A 23,922-nucleotide genomic window follows, 5' to 3' on the forward strand; every position below is an offset into this window, starting at 1 on the left:
TGGTTTGACACGTAAACGGCGCGGTTAAGGTCAGGTTGGATGACTGGCACGCGGAACGCGCCTGCACAGCTTCCCCACAGCCCCTGCGCTCTCCTTTCAGTTTAAACACAAATCACTTGTGAGAACAAGGCTCAAAGTCTAAAGGATATAAACTGAAAATGTGTAGCCCGAGAAGATCAGGGAGTTCAGCTAAAGGGAAAATGTAAGAAATGGAAGAAGGAAGCATTTCAAAAGAATCTCAGGAGAAGCTTCAGAAGACATCCTCAAAACTACTAAAGAACTGTAACAATTCACAGAATCACAGAAGGGATCAGGTTGGAAGGGACCCCTGGAGATCATCTGGTCCAACCCACCTGCTAAAACAGGTTCACCTAGAGTACACCTAGTAGAAATTCCTCCTCCTAGTAGAAATTCCACACCTAGTAGGAATTCCTCAAGATCCAACACATTAGAGCTGATCTGAACACAAAAGCAACTTGGGTTCTGGAGCGCTAAATCTTCACCTTATGGGTTTGGTGAGGGTTATTTGTTGCTTTTTGGTGACTGTTTAGCTGTTTTGTTTTGGGTTTGTTTGTTTTTTTGACAGAGGGAGGAGGGACAGGGTTCATCTAGAGCATCCATAAATTACCTGCAATTTATCTTCATGGTTCGTATGCGTATGCGACAGATATCTAAATTCCTGAGTGAGCCAGAAGCAATGTTTGACATGCTCTGGGGATACAAAGTCTTCTGCAACTTTAATACAACTGTACAAATTATGAACCTAGAGAGAACAAACAAGAATTAGCCGTGTGCTCAAATGTCTGGCCAGGCCACAACCGTGTCCCTCCCTGGTCCTTGCCTGGTGTGGAGCTCCAGCTGGAATGAAAACTACATCTCCTAGAAACTGTACAATAGCCCAGCCTTGAACTCCGTACTCTTGATGAAGGCGTTTTCTTAGCGATCGGTCCAAGTACCAACTCTGATCGTGAATGGGATCGTGATCTACAGGGTTTTCTTGACCTTGCTCTTCCGCAACCTGAAAAGTCACAAGACAACAGGTGTTCAACAGACCGGTCTCACTGGACAGTCGCGGTGTACCTGTGGTTCCATACGCACACCAGCTCGAGTGATTCGCACTGTTAAGAGTTACACGATAAAAGGTTTGGATTCTTATTCAGTCCTTGGTTTCCTTGTCAAGGGTTCATTTCCCAGCCCCTCTCGCTTCACAGACATATTGCAAAGGTGGATATGGGAAATGCAAGCAAGCCAAATTGACAGTAAGAACAAACAGCAGGGTTAAGTGGCTTGTGTGTGTGCACCGCGGGAACCACTGTCATACACGGGATCACACTCTAACACTACTATAGCCTGTAACTGGAACAAAACATCCTGAGTGCGGAATTCAGCCCCAAGGCCAGCACAACTCAGTGTGCTCACTGACCAAAACAGAGGATACTAACTCGATTTTCAGGAGAAATGAGGCTGGGAGGCACAACAAGTGCTTCAGAACAGAAATTGGAGGGATGGCAGGAGAGGTTTAATGAAAGAAGTTCCAGTATAAATCCAGTTTGCTGTGGCAGTCATTTACACCCAGGACTGTAGCCTGAAAACTCTTTTGGGAGGCGATACACAGCCTGGTTCTACTCCAAGACAAGCTGCTGAAACACCTCACGTCTGCAGGCAACTGTGGTACAAACGGTGTGAGACACAGATGTCAAAGCTCAAAATGCCAGCGCTTATCAAAGCCTAAGTATCATGTTTTACCAAGATTTGTTCTTTGTTAATACTAAACAAATCCCCTGTAGCCTCACTAAGCTTCTGCCCAAGATAGTAGCCAGGCTGACAAAGCCAACAGTTGTTCATATAATTCCATTTATTCTTTTAAACATCAACATAGTAGCTCTTTCCACTTTTAGAGCACTAAGTAAGTTCCAGAATTAAGACTGCCAACGCCTCTGGACCATTTATGGTGAATTTCAATACTGAAACAAACTCTTTTGGATGTAGTATCACATCTCAAAGCTTTAACTCTCATGAAAGAAATCACTCAAAATACCTCATGTTTTTCCCTTAATCCAAACCTCACAAAGGTATGGAAAAAAAAGGTAGGAAAAGGGAGAGGACAAGGAAGAACTTTATGTGCCACGTATTGCTCTGGCATTTCCCAAGAACATCTTACATGCTTTTAAGAAGGATCTAGTTTCAGATTAAACGGTGGTTTTGCCTACCCGTAAACCAGCTGGTTTTTCGTTCATTACACACCATCGTTACTCACGCTATAAGAAGCGCAGGCAGAAGCAGCGTGGTTACCTACAGGGTAACTTGGAGCTTCAACTCGCCACCCCCCTCAGATCCTACAAGATTCATGGCACACAACTACTTTTGTCTTGGGTACAACTCCGGTACATTTGTTTTCAGAACAACTGGGATAGAAAGGGGAGAAAAGCCCAAGGATATGCATTTGCAAGCCTACACAAAGATGAGTTTTTAAGATACAACAGCTTACCTTTTTAAGGAACTCCCTGATCTTCTCTGTGTCTTTAGCAGCATAAATGTGCCACAGAGCTCCAGGCTTTTCTCGACTTTCAGTAAAACGCTTAATTGTCAATTCATCAGAATCACCATCTTGTATGGTTTTAAGCACTTCTGTTTGGAGCAGACATGAGCAGTTACACTAAAGGGCCTTCCCTCCATGCACAGAAATAACCCCTTCAGAACACAAACACCTTACCTTCCTCTTGATCAGCCTGGCCCTTGGGGATACCCACATAAACCATGACATTCGCTGCATCAGACACATCTAAATGGAGGTTTGTTGTGCCGTATTTTCTATCTTCTGGTGTTATTAAGCCTGAGGGAAACAAAAAGTAGAGGTATATTAGTAAGATAAAAAGAAACCTAATGCCCCTTTCAGTAGCACTACCTGAAAAACCCAAAGCTTTTACTTCCATTCCAGTACAGCAATACACTTTATATCCACCACCTTGCCCCACCTTGCTTGTGTCTTCCCAATTATTATAGTTAACAGGCTGACACACGGATCTGTATCTATACCTGGCCTGTATGATATATCAAAGTCATATTTTCTAAAGCAGTTTAAACCGGCCACGATCCTGCTTAAAGTTTTAAATGGCTTTTGAACGACAGCAGATGAACGAGCCCTGGAAAGAACCGCTCAAAAGGAGATTAAAAACTACATGATACGGCCCAAAAAGGGGATGCAACAGAAGTGATACAGCCAGAAGTAATAGCATCACAACAGATATGTGGCCAGCTATGGGAAAGGGAGCTTGTGTATACACATGGGGCAAGTTCATGGGTAGACTGGGAAAAAAATATTATTGGCTTGAAACCACCTGGAAAAAAACATCTAATAAAATAGGTATTAATGATATCCAGAGCATTATATGATAAGTGAGCCAGAATTAGGTTTTCAGATCAATCAAGTTGCCTACAGCAGTAAGGATTCATTTAATTGACAGTAAATTTTAATTTGAAAGTGGGGTCAACGTGGCCTTTAGAGTGAAAATGCCTTACCGTATGCATTGTACATCCTGGGCCTTCAGAGTGAAAATGCCTTACCGTATGCATTGTACATCTTGGGCCTTTAGAATGAAAATGCCTTACCGTATGCATTGTACACCTTGGGCCTTTAGAGTGAAAATGCCTTACCGTATGCATTGTACATCCTGGGCCTTTAGAGTGAAAATGCCTTACCGTATGCATTGTACATCCTGGGCCTTCAGAGTGAAAATGCCTTACCGTATGCATTGTACATCCTGGGCCTTCAGAGTGAAAATGCCTTACCGTATGCATTGTACATCTTGGGGCCCAAATCTGGTCGCACAAAATAGTTGGGAAGCCGAGAGGCGAGGTTGAGTTTGCCGCCTCTCCTCGTGTATTCTGGCAGTGGAATATTTTTCATCAAATCATCAAACCTAAAGTAATACAGCACAATTTAATGTTAAGAACTGATAAAAAAAAGACTAAAATACACCAAAACAAAAGCTTTGTTCAGTTGAGAAACAGCCCTCCTTCCGCCAGGGGGGTTACCGTACACCATGAAAAGGAACAAAACAATCAAGACACAGGAATATAGCAGAGAAACAAATTTAACTGCTCCAGAGTAATGCTATTTCCTTGTGTAATAATCTCAACTCTAAAACTTAAAATAAGCTTCTACTGAACTTTAGATTTAAAAATTACTCAGGCTTTTAGGAAGCTTTTGAGGTTTAACCAATCATTAGCAATTTCAAGTACTCACTTTACCTGACAATAAATACAATTAACTACATAAACATTCATCAGAAAACTTGTTTAGCATTTCCAGCTGCGTCAGGCATCTCTGAGAAACAACATGGTTCACATGCAACCAGCTGCTCTGAGGCTGAAGCAGGTGTCAAAACATAACAGTATTCCTACAGGCCGTTATTTTGGGGGTGTCTCACACAAGTGATAAAGAGTTTCCTCCTAAATCCATACCGAGAAGGCATCATGTCTCTGAAGTCTTCTCCTGGAGGCCAATCTTTAAGCTTCAACACCATTGGCTCTCCTTCTTCTGTTCTCAGGCGACCTATCGTCAAATATTTACAAGTCTTAGTTTGTAATAGCAGTACAATTCAAAATCCAAAGAATCAAGACAAAGAAATCCTCATCTTAGTTTAAAATCATGTTCATTTCACAACTCTTAGTGCAGAGCCGGACATACAGGTTTGTCTGACACACCGGTGGGTGTCACTGCTGTGACAAATGTGTTACAACAGCAGAGTTCAGACCAGACAAGCAGCCTTTGCCAGCTCACCTGCAATTTAGCTCCAGCAACTGTTTGGTGTTTGAGGCTGATGATAAAGCCAAATCTTTTCACAGATCAAGTGGCAGAAAAGTCTAAGTGAGCTTTCCAGCCCCAAGTACTAAATTCCATAAGTTTACATCACACAAACAGATGAACCCCAGATGCCACAGCAAGTATTAATTCTCCTGAAAAAAGTTTGTACCTAGAAGTGAAAACAATGCCAAGCCTCATGCTCACCACCTCAAAACACGCTTTTATATAGAATAACTTTGGTTCCCTTGGCACAAAAGGCACCTGCAAGTTAAAGCAGCAAAATCCAACTGCCTTGTGAGCACAAACCCCACAGATGCTCTTTTGTGTTTCACTCAACTGGGCAGAAAAACTGAGAGATGAACCTGTTTGGTAGGGAGATCCCAAACTTGCTCAGAATGTTTCTCCAAAAGACTAATACCAGCCAAACATACTCCTGAAGGAGAATCCTCCACAGAGCTGACAATTTCTATCCATTCCACAATCACACATGGTGAGAACACATTGCAGACACACTGTCCAGGACGAAGAGGGACCCTAGAATGTCTTTTATGCTGCTTGAGACTGCTTAACAACGGCAAATTTGTGCTGGGGCAAGAGTATTTCTGCTAAATATTTTATCTCTTGGAAGAAAAATTCACACTACTTACTTGAAATATCTTCAAATCCATCCCAGAAATCCCCTACAGTAGCTCCAGTGATGATTTCATTGGTCCTGCAGTTAACCAGATCTACTTCCTGCTGGCCAAATTCCTTCCTAAAGGACTCTGGTCTCCAAAGGTCTGCATTTAATTTGTGATGCACTCCTGACACCATTACAGGCTACAAAGAAGAAGAATATATTCTGAAATAATATTACACACCAAAAATTCCAATTCCAAACTGAACAGGGTAATGCATAAAATGTACTGAATATTTGAACACAGGCACTTCGCAAACATTCTGTTTTCCAAATGCTCAGGCTGCCTCACCAGAATTATGCCGTGCATTTGATCGTTCTTTATTTCAAGCTAACAAGGCAGCTTTTTATGCAGAGCTGTAAGTTCAGCAGCGTGGTTAGAAACTGGTTTCAAATAGTAAAACACAGATCTCTTTATCAAAGGATCTAACAGTGTTCGCACAGTGTGTTTTATGAAGGTTTAGCATTGCTTATCACTGCACTATGGGTAAAACACATGATCTGAAAACAGAAAAATCAGAAGAACTTCCGTACCTGTCCCTGCTTCCAGCACTCTCTGAAGACGTTCCAGTTGCTTTCATTGTTGGGGTCTTGAAGACAGAGCAAGCGGTTGTCACACAACCAGTAGTGGGGCGTATCAAAGCCCATTATCGTGGGCTTTATAGTCAGTCCTTGAGGTTTCTTAGGCAAGTCTGTAATGGTTCTATTTTGCACCAGGGAAGCAAAAATGTCATCGAGGATTTTGGGTGTGCTCTTGAGTCCATTGTCTGTCTGATTTAAAAAAAAAAAGAGGAAAAAGAACAAAAAATAAGTTGGGGCACTTTTCTGTTGCCTTATGATACAGATCTTAAAAGATTATTTACCACTTTCAAAATTTTTCACTTGAGCTCAAAGCAACACAGAGAAACAAAACTCTGCAGAACTTCGCTGTCTAGAAATACAATGTCACTAAATGCCAGTGCCACTTCTGACACTTTGTCTACAGCATTCTGGCATCAGAAGTTCTGCTCTGATTAACATTCCAGCACCACAGCCTATGCCCTAAACATATGAAATACAGCACAGAACAGGACTTTATATCAAAGAACAGAAATGCAGTTTCATCAAGAAGCTCTCAAGGCCAATACTTTACCCCATCGTTTTGAAGTCGTATCTGTAAGAGCAAAGAAAGGTTGGGAACATTTGAAGTGAACCTGTCTGCAACCCAGGTGTGAGGAGGACAGTCATCCACCACACAACATTTTTTGTTGTAAGTTCCTTGATGCTGCTTTTTTTGAGTCTAATGGACAACCCAATCAATGCACTTGCCAGGCAGTAAATCCATCTGCTTTACCGCTTGGTTCCCAGTCCCTCACCAGGTCAGACATACTGATAGCACCACTGAGCTTCTAGTCTAGAAAGCACTAACTGGGACACTGAATTAAGTCCTTTTTCCCAAACGACGACAGAATTTTACCTACTGTGACAAGTGTCAGCGATAGTCGTTCACAGGTTTAGAACAGCAGTCTACAGCCTACTGTCAACTCAAAGCTGTAAAGCAAAATGTTTCATATACCTTTCCTCCTGAAGAGTTCAACAGATTCCGCAAGAAGCCCGTGTTATTGTTGCTCACAGGTGTTAATATTGCACTGTTGAATGTCTGCAGGGCTGCAGCAGGCTTAGCTAAACTAGGAAGTGTTTGAAGAGGTTTGTTTTCATTCTTCGAAACAGGTATGAGGAGTTTCTCTGAAATGAAAAAAATAATAGAACATATCTAAGAATGAAGCAAGGATTGATCCTCTGAACTAGGAGAAGTATATGCTTTGGATTTTTATTTTAAAACAAGAAGATACTCTAATTTGCATACATGTATCTATGTATATATATATCCTCTCTATATACACAGATCAAATATTCCTTTCACTTGCTTCAATACTCTGAAGTTTTTAAAATCACATATTCTAAAGTAAATACATTCACAAATTGAATTTTCAAGAATACTTATATCAATGGTATGTTAATCCAGTTTTCAAAAAGAACACGCTAACCTGACAGGTTTTATGCCAAGTCACTGCCAGGGACCTGTTTTGTGATACAGGCACTGAACACCCATCCCAGCAAGCAGATCGTATCATTCTCAACACAAAATATTGCTGGCTTTGGTCTATATTCTTCTGACAAACAGCCACAAAGGGTTTATTCTTCACTGGTTCAGCACATACCTTTGTTTTCTTTATTCACATTTCCACTCATTAAATTTGATAACCAACTTAATGAAGGAGAAGTATTTACTGCAGTAGTTTGTTTACTTCCAATTGTTGACTTCAGGGGAGGGTCATGTGTAGTGACTTGTGGGCTCAGGACAAAACTGTTGTGTTGAAGGCTGGTCCTCTCACCAGGTACTAAGTTCTGACAAAACAAAGGGAGAACTTGTTTAGACACAAACGCTAATCAAGAAGAGGAAGCAAGCTCTTCCAATTTGATTATTTTACTCAAAAATGGTTTGGCCCTTAACAAACTATGTGATCACCACAAGAGGTCAGCATTGCATCTCAGTGTCAGCCGGAGATGACGATCCGGCAGGATTTGGGATCTCCCCACTCCCTTAAGAGCGGGCAATGAAGTCCATCACCCCTGAGACAAGCCAAGTTTCCAGGTACATTTTCTGAGACTGCTTTGGCAACCAAAAGCAACTTTAATACCCTGTTTTCCCAAAAATAAGTCAGGGTCTTATATCAATTTTTGCTCCAAAAGATGCCTATTTTTTTTACATGTATAGCTGCCTGGACACTATTCAAATTGAGCTTTTTAAAATTAACTGTAACTAGGGCTTATTTTTTGAGTAGGGCTTTTATTTTGAGCATCCTCAAAAATCCTGAAAAATCATGCTAGGGCTTATTTTCAGGGTAGGTCTTATTTTTGGGGAAACAGGGTAGCAGCGCTCTCGCAATTCCAGTGATAGCTGATGTGCAGCCCAGGGCTAAGCTAGAGGTCCGGTTCTGTAGACTAGAACACCTGCCAGGTCTAAATCACCTGCCTGGGAGGGCAGCACTGGCCTGGCCAGCACAAGCCAAGACCAGGACTCCTATACATCTCCTGGGCAATTGATTTATCTACTCGTTTGGAGGCTCAAGGTAACAGATTCTTGTATTGATTACCAACACCAAAGTCCAGTCTGCCTCTTACACTTATGACAACCCATTTATTCTCAAAATAAGTTTAGGCGTAAGGATATCACAAAATCAAAATTACTTAATTCAGCTGGTTTCTTGCAAGATGCTGCAAAACTAAGCCATTAATTTGTCCTCTATTTTAAAAAGCAAAAAAAACATTACTTCCATTTACAAATAAAAATATGGTGTTTTGTTTTTTAGTAGGAGTATCAAACTTTCTACTGGGATTCACAGAGAAATGAGTGCTTCTCCATACTGCTCTAGCCCTCAATTTTATTCATGTTTAGATCTTTAATGAACTCCAGTGCTCTCAGTGCTCTTCCACCCTACTTATTCTTTTAGATGCTGCACATATTACATCTCCAGGACCCAAGGGAGAGCCTACAATTTGCAACCATTACCACTAGTCTGTTCTTAAGACTCTTATCTTAAGGGTCCTCTTAATCTAATCTAATCTTATTTTTACTCTCAAAATTCCTCGCTGAGCATTTTCCAGGGATAGGTCACTTACTGACACATCAACTTGCCAAAGTGACACAACACGATTTTCCTCAAAACTTAAAAAAGAACAGAAAGACAAATACTGAACACAAATTTTGAACAAAAACCTACATGGTGGTATTATCAGTGGTAGACAGGATTAGCAAACCTCCAAAATCAGATACCGGTGGCTTCAAATATGGGTAGTAGACTGAGCCAAACCTATACTACACAGTGTGAGACAGAGAGTGGAAATACCTGTTTTGAATCCTCCTTCAGAGTTGGCTTTGATAGTGCCTTGAACTGCTTATTTGCACAAGGACAATTTGCCTTTATTCCCCATTTTGTTCTTATGGAGTGAACGATATCACCAACATCATAGAGAGCTGAAGGAAAAAGAGTCATTAGTGAGCTCATGTGTAATTAGAATAACCAGCATCCAGTAAGACTTATGGAAATTGTATATGCTATGCAGGTAGACAATAGTACACAAACACAGTTCAGCATTAAACAAGAAGTTTTTCTATTTCTTTGTAAATATAAAATATAATAAGAGTACTAAGTACATAGGCTGTTCCAGTCTTTGGACGATAAATGCTAAACTTTTACTAACTTTATTACTAAAAAAACACCCTCAATACAATATAAACAACATACAAAAGACAGCAAAAGCCTACAGCCTTTTTTCATCTCAACTAAATATGTAAAATACCTTTTCCGGGAATTATTTGCGTAGGCATTAGATTCTCTGGTTCGTGTTCCTGCCCCTTCACACATTTAAACCAGGAGAAAGTATCCGAGTCATCATCTGTAAAACAAAACCATTTAGTTGTTTTATTAACGCATCTTTCATCCTCCTCTGGAAAGTTAGGCGTTTTACTGTTACTGATATACCAAACCACAGGTCTACAACATGTTTGGTTTTTTGTTGGGAAGGCTTATTGTCTTGTTGTTTAAGGTTGTTCTTGACTTCCAAGCTCAAAATAAAGGTTTTTCTTTCCCCCCTCCCCGCTTTGTTTGAAGTAGCAATATGAATTCTCACCTTCATGGGAGCTTTTTTTCCTCATCCTGTAACAATCCACACAGACACCGAAGCCGCACTTGGAGCAGACCCAGTGGAGGTTGAAGATCGTGGTGTCACAGACATCACACATCTCTCGAACCCCACGAACCGCTCGCTTCCAGGCTACCTGTCCTGTGGGAATTGACAGAGCAGACAAAGGGTTATTTTAAACAAAATATTTTAATGTTAAATATAGCTACATTAAACTACTTCAGTGATAAATTAGTGACATTTAAATGCCTCTCTGCACATACTCATAGCATGGGGAATAAACCAGAAGAGTCGGAGATGTGTGCACACCTGCAGGGATATGATCTTATTGGCATCACTGAGAGGTGGTGGGGTGGCTGCTGTGACCGGAGCGTTCAGATGGAAGGACACAAGGTCTTTCAGAAGAACAGGTCGGGGAGATGAGAGGAGGTGTCTGCATCAATGACCTGCTGGAATGCACAGAGCTCCACCTGGGATGGCTGAGGAGCTGATCAAGAGCTTATGAGTCAGGAGTAAAGGGAGGACAGGGACAGGTGACATTATAGTGGGGTTCTGCTACAAGCCACCTGACCAGGAAGACCAAGCCAATGAGACCCTCTATAGAGAGGTGGGAGCAGCCTCACATTCACAAACTCTGGTCCTTGTGGGGGACCCCGATATCTGTTGGAGGGACAACACAGCAGGGCAGAAGCAAACCAGGTGGTTCCTGGAATGTGTTGATAACTTCCTTCTGCAAGCGATGGAGGGGCCAATGAGGAGAGGTGTTCTCACCAACAAGGAGGGGCTGGTGAGGAATGTGAAGCTCAAGGGCAGCCTCAGCTGCAATGACTGTGGAATGGTGGAGTTCACAACCCTTAGAGCAGTGAGGAGGGCGCACAGCAAACTCTCTATCCTGGACTTTGGGAGAAGAGACTTTGGCCTCTTGAGGGATCTGCTCGGCTGAGTACCATGGGATAAAGGCCTGGAGGGAAGAAGGGTCCAAGAGAGCTGGTTAATATTCAAGGATCACCTTCTCTAAGCTCAGGAGTGATATATCCCAACAAAGAGGAACTGAGGCCTGAATGGATGAACAAGGAACTCCTGGACAAACTCAAACACAAACCAGAAGCTGGAAGCAAGGACAGGTAGTTTGGGAGGAAATTGTCCAAGCAGCCAGGGATCAGGTTAGGAAAGCTAAGGCCCTGATAGAATTAAATTTGGCCAGGAATCTCAAGGAAAACAAGAAAAGCTTCTCTAAGTACATCAGTGATAAAAGGAAGACTAGGGAAAATACGGGTCCTTTCCAAAACAAAACAGGAGACCTGGTTACCCAGGATATGGAGAAGGCTGGGTACTCAATGACTTTTTTGCCTCAGTCTTCACCACCAAGTGCTCTGGCCATGCCACCCAAGTCACAGAAGGTACAGGCAGGGACCGGAGAATTAAGAACTGCCCAAAATAGGAGAGGATCAGGTTTGACACCATCTGAGGAACCTGAAGTTGCACAAGTCCATAGGACCTGATTAGATGCATCCACAGGTCCTGAGGGAACTGGTGGATGAAGCTGCTAAGCCACTATCCCTCACATTTGAAAAGTCATGGCAGTCTGGCAAATTTCCCAGTAAAAAGAAGAAACATAACCCACATTTTTAAAAAGAGAAAAAAAAGGAAGATCCAGGGAACTACAGGCCAGTCAATCTCATTCTCTGTCCCTGGCAAGATCAAGGAACAGATCCTCCTGGAAACTATGTGAAGGTACGTGGAAAATAAGGAGGTCATTGGTGATGGTGAACATGGCTTCACTAAGGGCAAATCATGCCTGATAAATGTGGTGGCTTCTACACCAGGGTTGCAGTGTCAGTGGGTAAGGGAAGAGCAACTGACATCATCCACCTGGATCTGTGCAAAGCATTTGACACTGTCCAGCATGATATCCTTGTCTCTGAATTGGAGAGACATGCATTTGGCAGACGGACCAGTCAGTGGACAAGGAATAGGCTGGATGGTCACACTCAAAGACTTGAAGTCAATGACTTGATAGCCAAGTGGAGACCAACGCCAACTGGCATTCCTCGAAATCAGTACTGGGACCAGTGCTGTTTAACACCCTTCTATGATTCTGTAAGACTCAGACTTGGTTTTGTATTTAAACTCCACAGCAAAGCCTTGGCTGTTACAGATTCAGAAAAGCAGGTCCAGAAGGGAATCTAAGCAATCAAGACCGTTTTTGCTTTCTCCTGTGCAGCCCAACTACACCTCTTACTCCTGACATGTTTGCTCAAGTTAACGTGCACACTGCTGACATTTGCCTCAGTAGAAATTTCACAGCTACCCTAGAAAAAAATTAAGTTACTAATAGCAAGCTATCTTGCCCAAATCAGTTTGTCCTTGTCCTCCATCCAATAGCATAGTGGGCAAGCAGTTCTTTACCTTTTAGCAGGTTTTCTGTATGTTTATAGGGGTGTATAAGACCTTCTCAGAAGACCTGATCATTGCTGTTCAGGTTTCTTATATACACCCATCATATTCCACCCTCCTCACCCCATGTCACTTCTTCAGTTCACTTGAAACATCCCAAACATTGACAATATCTTCCAAAAAATTACAAGCCCTTCCAGGGCCACATTATGTACAGATTATTATAGCCTGATCTTCATTATGTTGCCAGCTAGAAAACTAGACTAGACAAAAAGCACACATCTGCCTCCTTCTGTGCTTGTAACTTCTCTGAAGTTTTCTGCCCACAGTGTTTCTTCTTTTTAAAAGCAAGTTAAGAGAGACCGTGTCCTAACGTATGCTAAAAAAACCACACCAGGATCCAAGACATCTGTTGTTTTTCTTCTGTATAATGCCCATTAACTATGTATGGAACAAAGCTAGAACAGTGTGGCACAATCTGTTCCTAAGGCAGAGGTAAAATTGTTTGACTACTTGCTGTAAAATTTTTCCAAGAGACTGAGGTCTAAATATCACCTTCTCTGCCTTTTAAAAACTCACACTATAGTTACCATTTTCTAGGTCAATCTTCAATTTCCCCAAAAGAGAATGAAGATTTCTTTTCTTTTTGTTATCTGTTGCATGTCATTTAATATTTCAGTTTTCTACTGTTGTCCTTCTCTCCTCCTCCTGCTCTTTGTTTCCTCTCCATAGTCTGACTTCGCCTCTGTCTCCTTTTGGCACTTGGTGACCAAGGAGCAACGTGACCTAAAAAGCTGTTCTTTTTACACTAGTCAATCTTTTACTACACGGGGATAATTTCACTGGTGCCTATTTATTCTTCCAGAAACTCTCGCAAACAATTTTGTTCCTCTCACTTGTCATATGGCTCTACCTGCCAGAGTCTGGTAATTCACTGGTAAAAGAGAGAAGTGCTGACCCTGAGACATACTGTAGAGTCCAAAAACATCAAAACAACTGATCCCCTAAAAAACTTGAACAAAATATTTTGACATTTTGGAAAAGGTCAGTTTGTCTGAGCCACAATTTTTATGGAAAGGTATCATTTCAACTGAACTCGGCCAAGAAAAGTTTACCGTAACTTTAAATGAGGGTGGCAAGAGAATCTACCTTTTTTCCTGTGCCAGCTGAGTGAGCACTCTTTCACTGTACTGTCTAAAGAAGAATGAGTATCTAGACTGTAAATGACTTCTTTCCTATCCAGGGTATTAAAATATCCTCAGTTCTAATGAAATTGAGTTCCCTTACTCTCACCAGCCAGGGCAATAAACAATCAAAGACGAATTAGTGACATTTTGCCCCTTTCAAACCAACTCCAGAAGTCACATATGTCTTTTTCTTGAAGCAGAGGATGTTTCTGGTAGGTATGCTAACAGATGCATCCTCTGCCATTAAGAAACACCGTATCTCCCCCTTTGTTTCATCAACTCCACCCAAAATTTCATCCTTCTGAAGGTGTTTTGGTATTCCAGTCTGCACCTCTCACTCTGGCTGTTGATACTTCAGCTCCACAGGCCTGAATACCTTCAACTTCAAGCAAAAAGCAGAGCTAACAGATTCAAGCAGTCCAGGGTAAGACCTCACAGCAAGCACTTCCAAACTATCTAAAGTCTTTCCCCGCCCTTTTGAAAGGTATTCAAGCCTGCTCAGTTTTATTCCTATTAAAACCTTGGAGTGACCGGTAAACTGATATGATCTATTGATAACATCAATACTAGCCAAATGTAGAAGACATTGGGTAAACAAGTCTTCTAAATTGTATTGCATCTCTGTCATCTAATCCAAAAAACAAATACTGTTTTAAGAGCCATTCTACCCTGACAAGTGATTATGCAAGAACACAATCTTCTTTATTGGTCTGCTCATGTTTGCTGCAGAAAGGTTTTGATATGGCCAAACACCTGTGTCTGAGGTTGCAAGGTCTGTCCTGTCTGCACTGAGGATGCTCTACAGTCACCCCATCAATAGCACCTGTATGTAAAATCACCTGAAACACTCCTACTAGAACCTTCTAGGTGGAGGAAAAAGATTTCTTTACTGACTTGACAAGCAGCATTAGGTCCATTATGCAAGAACAATCAAATAGGACCAAAGCAATCTAACAGAATCTGTGCAGTCAAAATGAAAGCTTTATTTCATTTACATGCTAGGAATAGATTGTCAGCTGCCTGCTGTTTCTTTTCTTTACACTTTGTTTCATAACACAATTACACTGTCTGCAATAGGAAAAGTAATTTGAAAACCTGAGAAAAGTCTTCTGACACAAAGAAGGGTAGAATTAGTTTCCCCCACCTTCAAGCAGAGCTGTTGACACTAGTTCACACTAGATCTTAACCATCACCTCCCTCGGAGAGGGAAACACTCAAGTCTTATACAAGATTTCCAAATGCTTGCAATACATTTTCACACAGGTCAGAAGCTTAAAGTTTCGTATCAAGCTGTTAAAATAGAGAAAACTGGTCTTACTGTGTGGTTCAATCGTTGACATGACTTCCTTTTCAGATATCACTAGCTGACAGAAGTGGTCTCCAATGTTGGCCAGGATATACTTGGCCGTGTCGAGATCCAGACCCACGACATTTTTTGCTAAAGGCAGCCACAAGCTAATAGCCTCAGGGTCATACTTATTTGGAGTTAAGAAACCTTCCTCCCGCAGTATTCCATGCTTATTGAACTGCAACCTGTGGAAAGAGGGAGAAAAGGAGCAAAATTCATTATCTCAAATGTTTTATTAGTTTACATTCATCCCAATGAGTCAATGCCTGAACTGTAAACATGTATACTGTATGTTAATGAGTTTAACTCCCAATAGTTACAGACACAGATGAACATACTGATCGTTAGCTGTAAGCATGCTTAATGTACTACTTGTTAAAAAAGACTCAAGGTACTTTTCCTAATATATTCTTTTTTCCACACAAAACCAAATCAGGTAAACATAATTTTTAAAATGCATTGGCGATCAACATCTAGGGGAGGTAACGATAAGGATTTCATCTAGAGCTATGTACAACTCACAAGAGAAGTTAGACTAACATAGAGAATACATTTCAGTAACAACTAATTTAGAAGTAGCTCTCAAAAAAAATAAAATCAGGCAAAGTTTGAGTAAGATTGAGTGATTCGGAGTAGTTGGAAAGAATGAGACCTGTATTATTAACAGTTTATTAAATAAGAAATATCAAGAGTTCTGCTCCTGTTTACAGGAACCTTCTTACTAAATGCTACAGAGGGAAGTTGACTTCTGATGGCAACATGTGCTCACTATAGTGTTAAGTGTGGCAAAAAAACATGTGCTGGCAACTGATATTAGACAAATGTCATCTTCAGGCTTTGCAGATTTCACATTCAATAAAGAGGCAGTTCCATCAGCCTCACGTTCTAAACTGAAGGATTCAAGTTGTTTGAACTGCACTGCAAGTCTGGATTTTTACCCTGAAAAGATGAATTAACACAGTCTCACATATTTTTGAATGGTTTAGTTGATGTCTGATTATTCCAAGATTTACTATAGTAAACTCTCTAATCTGAGCTTCATTTATTAGCAACATTTTTTTAAACCTTTAGCTAGAAAACCTGCAAGGGGGGGCGAAGGTGTCACAATAGAAGAATAAGCATCAAGCAACAAATGGAAGAGTAGAAGAGTACTGTTTTTTTCATGATCCTTCTGCTTTCAGTTTTCTCTCTTCACCAGCTCGATAGGGTTTTTTCTACTCTACCTACACACTCAAACAGAAGTAATTCCTCTGAAAATCAAAAGGAAAGCTGAAATTAAGTAAGCTTCTCATCTCCCTTGTGATAACTAGTACTTTCACTTTTCCTCTCCAATATCAACAAGTGTTACCTTCTTCCCATAAAACACAGTTCATCCTGCAAAGCTTAAATGGGGTGGAGGGGAGAAACAAAAAGAAGCATGAATAACATCTGGACATCAGATCAAATAGTTCCTGCAAAACATTTACACAACTTGAAACCAAAGGAAATGGCATGTTAAAAACCAGCCAGACGCTGCAGTTTGACAACATCCACCCTGGCCTTACAGAGAGGCTTCAAGTAACAGTTTAACACTTTTTCAAAGGGTTCCGCATGGTGTTGTAAGAGCTGAAGAGATAAAACATTAAAAGACCTTTGTGCAACTCAAGAATCAGGCTCTGGGGTCTGTGGGTGGGGTATGAGGGATCTAAAGCTGCAGATCAGGTTTGGAAACGCAACCACCACACCAGAGTCACCAGGTTTCCCCAAAAGTTGCCTTGCTGACCCTCTCCGTCTGCCCCCCCGAAACCCAGCAAGTGAACTGATTAAATGTTTCTTAAGGGCAGCTTAAAGAAATTGCACAAACTCTTAAGTGTAAAGTGTAAAAAAGAATGGAGGAACACAATGTAAATTATTATTTTGCCCATCTCAAGACTCTAGCTAAAAGTTCTTGGCCACTTACTGCAACTCTACTGCAGCTGTGGATGTACATCTAATATTTCGTGTGTCCAACTAAGCTCTAGGAGACACACAGAATCCATCCTCTCACTTTTATTTCCAATACTACTGAGCTGTAGCACTCAAACTAAACTCATGTTATCCCACTGGCACTCAGCCAAGAATAACAAAATAAAAAGCTCAAAGTCCTGCCAAAATATTTTCTACTCAAATGAAGCAGTTAGAAAATTACTAAGGGCTAAAAAAAACCCAAGAAAATTAGTTAGGTATATTAGCCTTATAGCTTAACATTAGGTCTCTGCTTCTAAACTGCTGGATGTCGGTGTGTAAATTAAACCACTTTGATCAAATAACTGGTCCATATTATAACTAACAGTGAACACTCAACAGCCTCCAATTCAAAAGAGGAAAAAGGGTCCTATGTCCAACTCAGGCACGGGGCATGTTATTCACGTTTAAAGAAAATCAGGGTCTCTATAGAATCAAAATTCTTCTTACCTTCTAAAGTGAAAGAATCGACAAAAGACAGTAGAGTCCCTTTGCTCTTTGTTCTTCCGATAACTGTCCAAACGGCATTCCCTGCATTTATGCAAGTGAGGTGCGATATTATTGCAGGAACCATCCTGAACAAATGCTTCTCCACTTTGCTGCAGCTTCTTCACTTTAGAAGCATCTGCTAAAATTGACTTGCGAACAATTACTGCAGGGAAGAGTAGTGCAGATTAGACAGGCTTCAGTTTCCCACATAACAGTGCAAGCAAATGTATTTTAGTGAGAGATCCATGACAACTTTTCTTATAAGTTTCACATGACATTGAAACAAAGTTCTGCTAAGATATTTACAGCTGGCAGAAACCTCTTTTCAGGTCAGCAGAAACTTTCTCAAGCTATAGTTCCACTGAAGCCATAGTCCATGGACACAAGTTTAACTGTTCCTTTCTCTCCTCCACAGAGGAATATTTTCAAAGTGTCTGCTTTTAATGAAAGCTCTTCAGCCACCAGAGCTGGGGTATCTGAGCACTGAGTAGACCAGGGCATTAGAAATCATATTTCACAATTAATGAAGACAGAAATACAACCTGGCCATTTCTCGCTCCTGTTTTCACCCTTCACGATGCAACGGCTTTCAGCACCGTACTAGAACAAATGCCAAACATCTCTCTTCTTCCCATACTGCGGGTGAGCACTAGCGGGGTACACTAGCAACTGCTTGGCTGGCCGTGTACCCATGTTAAGTATGTTAATTATGGAACAGCACATGGTAATCCAAGACAGAGCAACGTGAGATTGGAAAGAAAGAAGAGATGGGTGCATAGGGAGATTCCCAGAACCCTGGATGACCAGCTATACCACCCAATGCACAGCACAATCCATAACATCAGGAGTCCAGCTCCTTATACAGCTACAGCCTTTCCTGACACCTGGAAAACTTCAAGAGCTCACCAAGTAGAACTGGGTCACAGAAGACATAGAAACAAGGTGGGTTGTTTTGGGGTTGGGTTGTTTCTTTGCTTTGTTTTCATAACAGTTATTAAATGAAAGCCCCCTTGACAAAGCATTGTTGAGAACAACTTCCATCTCCCATCACACAAAATTTAGAACAATTATGAAAAAATAAGCAGTGTCTCATTATGCCACAGGCACTTGCATTCCAAACAGAACCTTGTTTTTGTAAGTCATTTTGCCATTCTGTTCTTGCATATATTTGGTAATAACTTATTTACAGAAATTAACGATTAGTCCTTTTCCTTCATCAGGAAAGGATGTTTTTCTCAAGTTTATTGCCTTCCCCTTGTAACAGAACCCACAAATTACTCAAATTCCAGCTCAGTCACACCATTCAAATGACTAATTTTGCATAAGTTGCAAAGGATCTGCTTGAATGGAGTTACACAGAAATGACAAGGACTTTCAAATGACAAGAAGTTTGAAAAAGACTTACTATTATCCTGGGCCTTGGCACTTCCAGTCCAACAGCTTTCATTTTCATTCCTGTCATAAAGAACCTCATTTGAATTTCTTCTAATAAAAAATTCCATGTCCATAAGTTCATCAGTCTTTTTTCCTTTGTGGCTCTTCTGGCTATTGCAATTGCTTTGTGATTTAACTCCAGGCTCGGTAAAAGGGAGAAGATGAGCATCCGAGGTTGAGGGTCTACAATCCAAAGTCCGCTGCAGTTCGAGAGCGCTGCTGACTCTGGGTATTGCTATGGAAGAGTTCAGGTGTTGCAACTGTTTTACAGAAATACACTCTTTCGGAAAGTTTGTTGTGGGTTTCAGAAGATGTTCATTTGTATTTTTCAGGTTGGTTCCTTTTTCATTAACTGAATTATTCAAAGATGGAGATCTTGAGGTTGTCAAAGAGGTATATTTACCATTTTGATCGTTGAGATTTTGAGTTTGTTCTTTAGATATAAACCCCACTTTAGGAAAGGCCGTCAGATTTTCCTTCAATGGATTAATTCCAGTATTAAGACAAAAAGGATGAGTTTCCGGTAAGCTTCGTCTACATGTGCTGAAACACACAACATGCAATAATCAGAAAAGAAAAAGGCATCAAAATAACCAGGGCACCACCTGCTTAATCTAGCCACTTTTCAAGCTTGAAAGAATATATTTAACTATGTACTTTGAATTCTGCTGTTCTGAGATTTTGTGTGAGGTTAAATAGGTTTGTGGTTTTGAGGGGGTTTTTGTTTAGGTTTTTTGGGGGTTTTCTGGTTTTGATTTTTTTAAGTTAGACAGAATGATAAAGCTGTACACACAAAGGCACGTGCAAATGTAAGTACTGCAGCCACTCCACTACCTTCTCTCACAATTAAACAGCTACTGTCTCATTTTCTCCATGCAACAGCTGTATAACCAAATGCTTTTCACTTCCATGTCTGTGTGAGAAGATTCTAATACTCGAGGAAGTCCTGGCTGGCACCTACAAGTTTCTATTCAAGACAGTAAAACTGCTCCAACACAAAAAGCTCAAATGAAAAAAATTCTTTCTGCATTTATCTTGTGAGATATACACTCAAAATGAAGTAGGAACAAATTCTATGCCACTTCTTTTGAAGCTAAAACACAAAATTTCAGTTTTTCTGTCACACTATTTCTACCATTATGCTCACTTCTGTGATAAAATTGGGGTAAAGAAGTTTAAAGGCACTGGTGTTCAACAGAAATGTAATTGAGGACCTGTACTTGATCTGCGAGAAGCTGATGTACAGGACACCTGCTTGGATGTGTTCTGTTTTTCCTGGGGATAGGGGAGGAATGCGTTTGCCAAAAACGAGGCACCACACCTATGTATAACCCATTAGCTTACCCATGGGTACAATGAAGCAGTAACATTCATTTGTGACATTGAAAGGCAACTACCTCAAAGAAAAATATGACGTAAGTAAATTATGTATCCAGGGTAATTAAGTCTAACACTTTTCAATGCCAATATTACAGAAGATCAGTTACCACAGTTCTTTAAAATGACTTCTGAGTGAGTTCGGCTGAGAACTGGAGTTATTTTTGGAGGGGGAAAAAGTCTGCATAAGCATAAACTGACTCCTTACCCCTGAGGAGTTTCTGCACCAAGATTGGGTGGAGAGTTCGCTGGCAGGGGCAGGCCTGGATGCCTTTGGTCTTTATTTGCAGGAGTACATCCCAGCAATGCTTCACCCAACACGGTTGGTACTGACTGCACTTGTCCCTGATTGGGAGAAACCTGTAAGGGAGATTTTAACAGTTAGGAAAATCCACAGTAACAGAAATACTGATTTGCAAGGTTCAGCTTAAAAATACATTAATGCCCTTCCCGCCATGTTTCATAAAGCTCATTGAAGATCATTCCTCTCTCAGACTATAAAACAGAAAGACCTTAGAGTGTCTTTTTACATCTTACATGTTCCATGAAATACTGTTCATGTTCATTCAGTTTCCTTCAATTAACAACAAAATTTGGGGGGGAAGGGAGGTGTATATTAAGAGGGCAGAAAGGAAGAGAGAAAGCTCTGCTTTTCATAACTGCCAGTGCAATGATTTTCTAAAATAATTGCAGTAATCAGAATTCTGAAATAGCTTTCAGAGCTCATCTGAAAATCCCAGAGAAAATTAAAACTGTGAAGCTAATCTGACATCACCAAAAATCGAGATGTGAACTTCTCTGTAGTGAGAAAAATCTTTATAGCGGGATTCTAGAAAGCACTAAGAAATCCTGTGCTGATTAAATCACCCATCTCACAAAGCTACAATCCTTTTAGGAACACAACAGGCCTACCAAATTTGCAAGTGTCTTTAAAAACAGTAGTTTTTTGTGGGGCTCCTTCCTCAGCTCTAACATCCACATTCCGCTCCCACATGCTTAACTTACTGCTGAAGTTACACTACAGATTGTTACCATCAGCTCCACAATATTTCCTTTCTGCTTTGGTATAACCCAGCTGTCAGGCATCGAGACAAGTCTCAGAAAACACTGGAATTAATTAACTGCAAATTAGAAATTGGAGTACTATCACCTACTATGTTAAACAAAAAATATGGCTTTGGTTTATCACTCCCATATATTCAGATCCAGCAAAAAAAATCTGAGTAACAAATGGAGATTGTGTTTTCACTATTAGAAAGCACACTCACTTGTAACTATTTTGGGAAAATAGTGGCAAGACATTTCCCAAAGAGTGCAAAAGTGATAACAGATCCAGTCCTTCAAAGAAAGGGAGACCAGAAAATGAGAACTTCACTACTTTAAGGAAAAAGTATCACGAAACAAGCTACAAATTCAGATCACAGTAACTCTTCTGCAGACATCTGGAATAAGAAGACCAGCTTTGCCTGTGTCAAGCAGGCTGCTCAGTGGCTGAATTTGCAGAAAGCTGAAGAATGGCAAATTGAGCACCCAAAAGATGCTAAATACACTCAAACACAAGCTATAAAACCAACATCAGCAGAGCATGACTGCAATGCACTGGCTACTTCACACACATTCCTCCTCAGCAGTAAATAAAAGACAGATCACTCTTTTCATTGAGGAATCTTAACCTGGACTTGCTACCTCATGCTGTATCTTTGTGAAGCCATTAAAGGCTTCTAATAATGATATCCAGTCATTAACCAGACCTACATAATTGACTCAGCACCGGACTGACTGCACAGAAACCAAAAAAAAATCAAGAAGTCAAAAAAAACACCAAACCGCCCACAACAAAGTCAAATCCCAACCCTTCTGCCCCACCACTGCTCTAGAGCTTCCAGATGGCTACTCCTGCCTAAAATACAAATTTTGGTCTGAAACGCTGGGAGAAAATTATAGGGTAAGCTTGAAGTGCTGTTCTTTAGCCAAGCCATTATTTTTCATTTGCATTTCTATACTTAAGTTACCCAGATCATGTTTTGACCTTTGAGACAGTCTTCTTTGATCTCAGTGATACTTGGCAGGTCACTCACAAAAGTAGTAAATGTAGACATAGAAATACTAAAAGAGTCACCATATTCCCCTTCTGTACTAAAACAACATTCTTCCAGACCGCTGCTTGTGTAGCTTTATTACTCAAAGCTTGCAAGTGTAGCTGAGGGTTTGGGTTTCAGTACAAAATACTTAAAGAACATGCAAAGCAAGGGTAATAAACTTGAGAACGATCTTGTATTTTCTCCCACTACGGAATAGGTGATGAGGCAGCTTAACTCCTAAGCAGAAGGAAGATGCAAAATGCACAGTTTAAGCAAACAAACAAAAAACACACAAAACCACTACCACAACAGTAAAAATCAACACCCTACACCTTCAAGGCTCAGTAACTTCTTCTCAGATTATCACAAGGCAAGATGTTTTACCCAGGCCTAGACAAGTTTCAAAGAACTCAACACACCCTCCCAGGGATTATATCTATTATTTGACTTTCCTGTCTAATCCGTATTTGTGTTCTGAGAAATGACATAACCATTATATAACAGTCATATATAACATAGTAAGACATTACCTCAGGAGAAGATTTTGTGTGTTTAACATCAACACTTCCACTATTCTCAGATGACTTCCTTTTCAGGCCCCCAATTCTTTTAGATTTATCTGGAAAAGAAGGTGATCAAGATTAGTCTATCACAAATACACTAGTTAGAGTTTGAAATACAAACACTAACAGGTCTTACCGCATTTTCCATTGTTGTCATATATGATTTCAACGTGAATTAACTCTGGATCAAGAGTTTTTAAAGCTGGAATCTTGGAAACAAACAAAAAACACAGAAGCAGCCATTTAGAGAAGTGAAAATTACCATTTGAATATACTTATCTTCAATGTGGCATAGACTAAGCTTAGACACGTCTAGGTTCTTTGAATGCCAAACTGAATTTAATGACTCATTGTTAAGACAAGTATCTCTGCATGAAAACACAAACTGGTGCTTCAGAGCCCTGTCTGCTCAGTATATAAAAATTCCACATCTCCCTTATTCTGTGTAGAAAGCCACTTGTTTGATAATTCTACCGGCAGCACAATGTAATACAGAAACACTTTGAGGTAACAGATTATTCTGCACTACATTGATCCCCATTTTTTTAAGCTTATTAGAGTAAGGACGGAATTTAAAAAATGTGTTGGTGGTGACACAAAGACAAGATCCTACCCATCCCCCAACCCTATAAACTCAAAGCAACTGGATTTTACCTCCTGACAGTTGACTTCTAAAGTTCTTGTAGCTGGATTACCATTGACAACAACTGCTGTGAACCACTGAGTAGACGGATCCAGGCTGTAAATTCTAATTTTTGAACCAATTATGTTTTTTCCACCTTAAAAATTGAAAAAAACAAAAAAAAAGGGAGCATGAAAATCGTCACAGTTACCAACATGAATTTGCCAATAGTACCCCATGCAAAACGCAAGTAAGCAAAATGAACTGAGAAC

General features: G+C 40.5%; 1 protein-coding gene across 1 annotated transcript in view; it reads right to left on the reverse strand.

Moving 5' to 3' along the window:
* KDM3A (lysine demethylase 3A) overlaps positions 1-23,922 on the reverse strand; it is a 33,057-nt gene that overhangs the window by 768 nt on the left and 8,367 nt on the right. The window contains exons 6-25 of the mRNA XM_065060260.1: positions 23,683-23,807; positions 23,165-23,237; positions 22,996-23,084; positions 20,593-20,744; positions 18,979-19,550; positions 17,535-17,736; positions 15,072-15,286; positions 10,158-10,310; positions 9,828-9,923; positions 9,374-9,501; positions 7,685-7,871; positions 7,039-7,208; positions 6,018-6,254; positions 5,455-5,626; positions 4,465-4,555; positions 3,790-3,920; positions 2,714-2,833; positions 2,489-2,628; positions 842-1,018; positions 629-763 (exon numbers count right to left, since the gene is read on the reverse strand). Of these exons, the coding sequence (XP_064916332.1) occupies positions 629-763; positions 842-1,018; positions 2,489-2,628; positions 2,714-2,833; positions 3,790-3,920; positions 4,465-4,555; positions 5,455-5,626; positions 6,018-6,254; positions 7,039-7,208; positions 7,685-7,871; positions 9,374-9,501; positions 9,828-9,923; positions 10,158-10,310; positions 15,072-15,286; positions 17,535-17,736; positions 18,979-19,550; positions 20,593-20,744; positions 22,996-23,084; positions 23,165-23,237; positions 23,683-23,807 (3,365 nt within the window). The remainder of the gene's footprint in view (positions 1-628; positions 764-841; positions 1,019-2,488; positions 2,629-2,713; positions 2,834-3,789; positions 3,921-4,464; positions 4,556-5,454; positions 5,627-6,017; positions 6,255-7,038; positions 7,209-7,684; positions 7,872-9,373; positions 9,502-9,827; positions 9,924-10,157; positions 10,311-15,071; positions 15,287-17,534; positions 17,737-18,978; positions 19,551-20,592; positions 20,745-22,995; positions 23,085-23,164; positions 23,238-23,682; positions 23,808-23,922) is intronic.

This window comes from Columba livia, chromosome 4, assembly GCF_036013475.1.
Source record: "Columba livia isolate bColLiv1 breed racing homer chromosome 4, bColLiv1.pat.W.v2, whole genome shotgun sequence".
Classification (NCBI taxonomy): Eukaryota; Metazoa; Chordata; class Aves; order Columbiformes; family Columbidae; genus Columba; species Columba livia.